Source organism: Cebidichthys violaceus, unplaced genomic scaffold (assembly GCF_023349555.1).
Source record: "Cebidichthys violaceus isolate CVI_PGR_0920_01 unplaced genomic scaffold, fCebVio1.0.p SCAF_10, whole genome shotgun sequence".
NCBI classification, from domain to species: Eukaryota; Metazoa; Chordata; class Actinopteri; order Perciformes; family Stichaeidae; genus Cebidichthys; species Cebidichthys violaceus.
The window spans coordinates 11032522-11041118 of NW_027176263.1; the positions used below are offsets into that span (position 1 = coordinate 11032522).

Sequence of the window (8597 nt, forward strand, 5' to 3'; positions counted from 1 at the left end):
CCTGTAAATACCACAGTTTGCCACTTTTCATTTCTCCCTTGGTATTATTTGATAAGCAAAGCCGAGGCTGCACGTTTTGCATGACACAGTTTGTTCAGGATTTCTGTATCAGTTTTAGGTTTCACTGGGACAACTGAACCTTCCTTTGCACTGGTGGTAATTCATTATTAGTTGTAAGTATATTTACTCAAGTACTTTAGAACTCAAAGCTTTTTATACTTGTACATTTGATGCTACTATATAGTTATACTCTATCAAAATTGAAGGAACTACTGTGCTTTTTACTGTACTACATTTATTTGACAGCTCTAATATTTTCAAAGTAAGATTTTAATAATCTATAATAAGCATTAAACAGAATTGTTATACAATATGTACACAACAATATGTAACATTGTTCAAATTAGACTAGTTAGACGATTTTAAACTACATTATGCATTAGTAATAGCAGTCCAAAATGATGAAAAACATTGACGAGGTCAACTCTGCATAATGAGTAGGCTTTTACTTTGGTAGTATTAGTACACAGCGGCTGCTCATGTGAAGTAGGTCTCGTGTTTCCGGGTTTCCTTCTAAATAACTAATGGTCTGGGGTTTTCAAAGTCGACTCTTTACACCTCGTTCAACTTGTGTGTCACTTTAAATTGATGTTGAATTTTTCTCGTTGAAAAAAACAACTAAATCAAGTCCTGAGGCGTAGTGTCTGCCGCGCATGCGTCAACTCGATGTGTACGGAAGAGCTGTAGCAGCACGTCGAAAGGGTGAAAAGTGAAATGTTCAAACACGTTTTTCTGACAGGACCTCCAGGTAACACTTAACACCGGTGTGTTGAAGTTACAGAGTAGTCAGTCAGCCGTCTACACCGAGTGTCCCAGTCAGTCAACGTGTACGTTGCTTGTGATGGAAGTTAGCTTGTTTTAGCTATTTTTGTCCAGATAATGTCGCATTGTACTGCTAACTCTCTATGGTAACCAGGCATTTATGCTATTCCTTTAAGTACTTCCTTTTATTTAAAGATAAGTGCATAAGTTACATTTTTAAATACTATTTTGACAGGTTATTTAATCAGTATGACTCAATAACTCCTTTTCACATATATATTGGTTTAACATTATGTAAATGTAGTAGACTGAGAGCATTATTTAAGGAATAAGAATACTAGCATCACTAATGCATGGATTAAACGTATTCTACCATTTCACAGTACCCCCAATTGTAACTTGAGATAAATTGCAGTTGTAACACAATGTGTCTTGTTTTGGCATACAGGTGTGGGGAAAACCACTCTGGTCCAGAAAGCCTGTGAGGCTTTAGTGTCGTCGGGGGCGGCAGTAGAAGGGTTTTACACCGAGGAGGTGAGGGAGGGAGGCCGGAGAGTGGGCTTTGATGTCGTCACGGTGACCGGAGAGAGGGGCCACCTGTCCAGAGTCAGGTAGCAGGGTGGCCGTCCTCTCAAAACTACACATTCTCTTTTTTCTTTTTTATTACTGTGCAGTTTTTTGAGTTACCTTCCCCTTATTCTTTTTTTACTTCGCAGAGATGCCGCCGGTTCATCTCATGGCGGACGTGAATACACGGTTGGGCAGTATGTGGTTGACTTGCCCTCATTTGAAAACTTGGCCCTCCCCCTCTTCAGAAACGTAAGACAGCGGCACATGCTTTTTAAAACTCACCAATAGATCACAGTAAGCTTAACCCCCCCCCCCCCACACACACACACACACACACACACACACACACACACACACACACACACACACACACACACACACACTTAACAACTCATCAAACCTTTGATTTCCCAGGAATTGATGGAATAATTGGAAGCTTGCGAACGCATAAATTCCAGAGTGACATGTTTAGTGTTGGTGGTGCCGTCTGGCTGTCACTGACCGCGATTAATCCGGCATGTAAAGTGAGGCCCTGAGTGACGCCTACACATGTGCTGTAAAGGAAGGTGTCTGTGCCTTGGCGGCACAAATTCCACTTTCATCTCACTTGAAGCGTCTCTGTAATCATCGCTGCTGTTGCGTGCAACATCCAAACGCCGTCTCAGCTATACCATCAGTCACATACATGAGACGTTAACATGGTGAGCGTTTTTCCCGCGCGTTAGATTCAACAACACCAATGAAACTGATCAATGAAACTGATCAACGTCTCAACCCAAACTGGTTTCCTTTTATTCATAACTTGCACCTGACATCAAGCACACACTTACGCACGCCCGTACTTCGTCCCCAGGTCGGGTCAGCAGGTGGGGGCGGCAGAAAGGTGTTCGTCATTGACGAGATTGGCAAAATGGAGCTCTTCAGCCAGTCCTTCGTCAGGGCAGTGAGGCAGACTTTAGACAGCTCCTCCTGCACCGTCCTGGGCACCATCCCCATCCCCAAAGGGAAGCCGCTGGGTCTCGTGGAAGAGGTGCGGAGCAGTAGAGATGTCAAGGTCTTCACTGTGAGTACAAACACATATTTAGGTCACCTCTGGGAGCTTTTGAGTTCAACAATAGCTACAGGACACTGTTTACACTGTATCCACTTGGTCTTAGGAGGGCAGTCGGTCTGCCCACTAATGCAGAAGGGGCATGCCCCGCATTATCTCTCTCCTATAGCAGGATTAACTCTAAATCATGCGTGACTGATTCAACAACAAAGGGTGGTCTCAGATGTCCGAATAATTTATCACAGAAGACTCAGTTATGGATATTGTCATGCAAAATACTCACTGTGCCGGAGGAGTAGTTGTATCAAACAAGGTTATGTGGGTGTGAAGGTTTTTTGGCAAACATATGATTTGTATTTTCACTTTTAAAACAGTAGGCCAGAGATTAAGTGTTTATAACGTGGTTGATAATCTCAAAGTGGACACTGTAGTTGTCTGAGGCTTAGCGCCTCCAGGACTAGACACGTGTCACGGCTCTCATGTTTGTTTGTTTTTATCTTTAGCATAGTTTCTATCATTTTACATGCTCTGCAGGCTACCTACTTACCACCTTTTGATGACTTTTGCTTATTTCCTTTCCCATCTAGGTGTCGAAGGAAAACAGAAATGCCATTTTACAAGACATTCTCGCAACACTACAAACTTGTCTCCAACATGGGACCTAATATTGAGATTGAGAGCAGCTAAAGGTGAAAGACACTTCTGCATTTTTTTTTTTCATGCTGACAACAAGCTTTATGTGTGTCAGTGCACACAGCAGTGTGTTGCTGCTTCATAACGGGGTTTTGACCGAACCAGAGGGGCACGCAGAGCTGCTGGAGGAGTTAGTGTGTCACATGCATGTATTTATGTACACAATTCATTTTTTTTTTTTCATTCTCATACGGCCTCAAAATGGATTGCTTGCTGAATAATTGATTGTGAGATGGAACACGGCGGGGGAATTGTTCAGTTAGTGTGCAAATATCTCGTGCTCTCCGAGTGAAAGACTGCTAATAACAGCTCTGTTTTATTTTGTATTCAGCTGTTGGTGTTGTAGAGACTCCAGCTGGCCTTTCTCCTATATTTATGTGTAATATTAATTTGTTCATGAGAACAAGTGGTGCTTTTCATTTTTTTTTTTTAATAAATGGGCAAACAAGGCAGTGCACCTGTTTAGTTCTTCGCTGTGTGTGTGTGTGTGTGCGTGCGTGCGTGCGTGCGTGCGTGCGTGCGTGCGTGCGTCTAGTCATCCTGAGGTTGTGCGCATTGAAAATCAATCAATATTTAACGGTGCAATTCTGTCCAATTCTTTCATGGTTTATTCATCCACCAGCATGAACAAGAAAATAGGAGAATAAACAGATATTGTCTTTCTCTGGTATTCATTTCTTTTATCGAAATATGGAAACAACTTTCAGTATTTGCTCAGCAGCTACAAATGTTTTCATGCAAATAAATATACGCTTTCAGGGCTTTTATGCTCCATCCTGGGAAGTTAATGGCATGCCTCTCTATGTCCAGTCAGATTACAGTAAGGGATAAATAATATCAGTGAATACAGGATTTCTGAGATGTCAGAGTGCATTTATTAAGGATTTATTCCAGTAGAAAAGCTCTACAGAGGCCTCTGAAGGGTTTTACAGCTATAGAACCAGACATGCTGTCAAACTTGAAGAGAAGTGCAGCTCTCTGTGACTGTCGGCTTCGGAAATTATCCTGCACATTAATGCTTTTTGCCTGAAAAGGTGGCTGTATTGTTAATACATGTAGGTTCATTAGGAATAGGTGGACTTTTAGAGACATAAGCAGCTTAAGGGCATTCAAGGTTTGTGGATAGTTCAGCTCCAAAGTCTGGCAGTGGAATAAAGGTTTTCAAAATGTCCTCTCTGATAAAAGATATTTGTTTCAACACTACAGCATGTCCAGGTCATTTCAAAGTGAAAATACATGGAAAGCTTTTTTTTTGGCTTTTTCTAAATACTGCTTGTGTAACTGATGTAACCTGTCAGGCTGGCTGCAGAGAGGGCTGCCAGCTGTGGTCTGCGTCAGACATGCTGCTGTGCCAGCATCTGTTCTGTGGCCACCGCTGACGTACCTCTGGATCTACTGGCACTGACAGTCGCAGAATTGGCCTTCAAAGTCGACGTCACAAACGCTTGTGTTTTTGTTATTTTATTTTTTTGACCGGCGGGGAAATGCAATCTCATTGTTACAGGAGCTGGCTGTCTCCCTCGGCGCCCTGCAGCAGGGTAGCATGGTTATGTAACAGTGACACACACTTTGCCAATTTGACCAAGTAAAGGCTGTGTGTGTGTGTGTGTGTGTGTGTGTGTGTGTGTGTGTGTGTGTGTGTGTGTGTGTGTGTGTGTGTGTGTGTGTGAATGATGTGTTATGATGTGATCAGCATCCGTATTGGAATATTATAGGCATATCATTTAGAGCAGGGATAACCCAGCCTGGGACATTTCTGCAGATGCCATGGAAAGATGTAGGAATAGCTCAATCAATTTGAAGAACAAAAATATTTAGTTTCTTTAATTTGAATGTTCATTTATTTAAATAAATAACCTAATCTTGAGTCAGCAGTTGAAATAGCTAAAAGTAAATAGTTGAAATATAGTCGATGAATGGGTGCTTAAGTTCATCCGACAGAGCTGACAAAATAGTGTTGAGAACCACTTTACATTGTTTTCATGTGTATGAAATGTAATCCATATCATCGCAACACCAATATTTGATACAGGAGCAAATAATTCAAATCTATCAAGAGGATTTGAAGACGATTACAGAAGAGAAACCCCTTCAGTGCTCCAAAAAACATCTGTATTTCATTACTATATTTTAGTGTAGCTTTGTCCAGACATAAGGTTATCGAGCTTATATATTTCACATTGAACACCACCATAGGTTTGTTCAGAATGAAGCTATTGTGCAACTGTAACAATCAGATACACTGTCAGGAGACTTGAATGTATTGACGCTGCATTAGCCATATGGAATAGCTGGAGTGAATTAATATCCATATCGCGGAGATGCATTCGCACCATATCTGTGGGACAGATGACACCCTTTATCCCTCCACACATGGAGGACACAGAAATGCAAGGAGCTTACCAACAAACCAGGACAAAAGGGAGCTTGCTGGGGGGGGTTGGGGGTTGGTGGGGTGGACGGACTGGAGCTGAGGCTTAGATGAGGACATTTCTCTCCAGTTATTGCACTATGAGGTACCAGCCCAGGAGGCGCGATGACAGCTGAGCACATTATGATGTACTGTCCGAGGAGCCCTCGGCCAAAATGCCAAACACAGCCGATGAAAATCTGACATATTGTTCAAAGACCATGTGGGAGATGCACACAAAAAAATATCTGCCAAGGCTTTCCCAAAGCCGGACTTCAAATTCACAGATTATTTCCCAAGGTGATCGTGTGATTTATTGAAAGATGTGCGGAGCAAAAAGCTTCTTAGCGTTAGCTTCTTGCGCATTAGCAATACTCCCTTAGATCAAGGTAATTTGTCAGCGTGTGCTGGGTGTGCCAGTTCTCACAGTTTGTGCCACAAGTCTTTGCGTGGCCCACAGGCTTTTCAAATATATTCCCAGAAAGCTATAATTGAGCTTTAATTCACCTCATTGTGCTAATGGACATAACTATGGTCCGCTGGTCTTGACAAATGGGCAGTTTATGTCAAATGTGATCCGAAGGCCGTAAAAATTAAGCCATTTGATCTGACTTCCTAACCGCTATTCCATACTGCTGCCCACCACCGATGACTCCTAAACCGCTCTTCCCATGACATCACTTTCATGTGCTCACCGGGTGCTGCTGGAGGCAGACAGTGTTGGGTTTCGAAAGCCTGCATCTGGGCCACGAGAAGAGTCCACCTTCTGTGATCAAGGCTCAAAGACGCACAAGAATTAAAAGTATCAAAAAAAAGAAAAAGTCTTTTCATGATTTCAACAAATTTCTTCCTTTGCCTTTAAAAAAAAAAAAAGTAGCATTTGTTATTTCCCCAGAACACTGACACCAATCTATTTTGATAAAATAGGTCTGCTATGATACCAAAGAGCGATCAGTAACATATTCCCTGTAGAAATCTGTCATGTGTAAAGAGTCATGCATCCTTCCAGAGGACCATTTTCCATCAACGGCAGGGGAGGGGTCGAGGCCTGAGGACATCCCTCTCCTTTTACACTGCCTTGATGGTTCCTTGTGATCTCCGGATCTCTTCGGATGACTGTGGTAACCCCCCCGAGTCACACCTCACTTGGCTACAAAACAAAACCTGGACTTTACCTCACCTCTGGGAGGACATATCACGTGGGCGGTCATTAGTGGTTAGACAGTGGAAATGCAACGACCCAAGTGTGGAAGAAGTGCGTGGGCGTTGTATTTAGTGGCGCTCGTCTTCCATTCCCCGGCCACATAATCCCACACTTCATGAGAGGGAGCCTCCATAGTGTGGTGACACGCAAGCAGAGGGGAGTGCGTCGCTGGCCTCGGCAGGGGAGGGTCGAAACCCCCGCAGCTGTGAAGCAAGCAGTCAGGAGCTGTCAGCCGTTGATATGGAGGTCAGAGGGCACGGAGCGGACACACAAAAAAAACGGGGGCACGGTGATCAATCGATCGGCCGGCGCAGCGTCCCCTCGGGGCCGCAAAGGATGTGGCTGTCATTCCAAACTTGACAGAGAGGAAAAAACACACACAAAACCGTCTTTTATTGTGGAGGGACAAATCCAAACGCTTGTAGTCCATGCATATCAAGAAAATAGGTGCCATATTATGTGCATGCAGCGACTATGTGAATTTGCCGATCATATCCTGAATGTCTTTGTGGATTATTAAGTTGTCTACACTAATAACATACAGATCAATGCAGTGGCACATGGGCATGACTTATGTGGGGAGTTTTGTGTATAATGTGAACAAACTTCGGGTATATTTCACAGTTCTGTGAGAGGCTGAGTCATGATAATGATTCACAGATTGCTGACTTGCCATGATTAATGCCTCCGCAGGATGCTTTTGACAAATTTGCACCACAAACGCAGAGCTTTGTGGAGCTGTTTCCATTCCATACGCTACTGTAGCTGCTGCACGCATGTGTTTTATGCGTGCATGCGTGCCAAGACTACGCTGGGACTCTTGGCAGTGCTATACGAACCGAGAGGTGGAGCAGAGGTTGTGCCAAAACTTGGTTCTTCTTCCCTTTTTTTTTTGGAATAACATTTGTGAAAGTGCTGCTCTCCAAAAGTTGGCTGCTTGTTAATGGGAGAAAGGTGCACTTTTATATGATGACATGTAGCAGATCATGCATGGAGATCTGAAGGTGTGTTGCGTGCACATACATACTAAAACTTCAACTACGGTGCACATGCTTCAACTATCGCTGGCGCTTCAATGGAAATTGATCTGCTATCGCCTTTTAAAGTTCAACCAACATTTCAAAAGCGTTACTCTTTCAATGACACTTCAACTGCTTTTATCTTTCACTTTAATTGACAGTTCAACTACTGTCAGTGCTTACATACAGACGGAAAACTTAAATTTGGCATTCAAATTTTCAAGCGCTTTCGGCGATTACGCCTCAACTGATTTTGACTGCTTTTGGCTCTTACTATTCAAAATACAGTTCAACTGCTTCAAGTGCTTTAACTTCAACAGCGACTCCCAAACGCACAAGTAAACAACGAACAATTTATGACATTCCAACTTATTTAGCGTTTGCTCCTTCGATTTTCATTTTCTTCAGAGCCTTTTCTAGTTCTTCATGTATTCCAAATCCTCCAAGAATGTTTTTTTAAAATTTGTAAACAAGTGAGCCGTTTCCCTCTCTGCTGTAACTAATCTGTCCCTCAGACATCTCGACCGAAATCGCTGAATATTTTGTAATGCTGAACAGTATTATTTTGCAAACCCGTTATGCATATGACTCATTATGCAGCCATAATGTCTGCAGAGGATGTCTGGTTCATCAGCATAAATGCTGTTGATTATGGATTTGTTTGAATCATCTTTTTAATATGCAAAAAGAAGGCTAATGATGTGAAGATGTTCTTAGCCTGGCCTGGCCTTTAATCTCGCTCTTCATCTAATCTCCTTTCTTCAAAGCCTCCAGAGACGAGAACAAAGCCTGAATAACAGACCACAACTCTATTAAAAATAGATATCT

At 42.7% G+C, this 8597-nt stretch overlaps 1 protein-coding gene across 1 annotated transcript; it reads left to right on the forward strand.

The window, feature by feature from the left end:
• Window positions 1-714: 714 nt before the first annotated feature.
• Window positions 715-3585, forward strand: ntpcr (nucleoside-triphosphatase, cancer-related). Its single transcript, XM_068718013.1, has 5 exons — window positions 715-808; window positions 1271-1433; window positions 1539-1641; window positions 2246-2455; window positions 3031-3585. Exons 1-5 carry the CDS (start codon window positions 775-777, stop codon window positions 3106-3108), a joined length of 588 nt encoding a protein of 195 aa, XP_068574114.1. The 5' UTR covers window positions 715-774; the 3' UTR covers window positions 3109-3585.
• Window positions 3586-8597: the final 5012 nt, after the last annotated feature.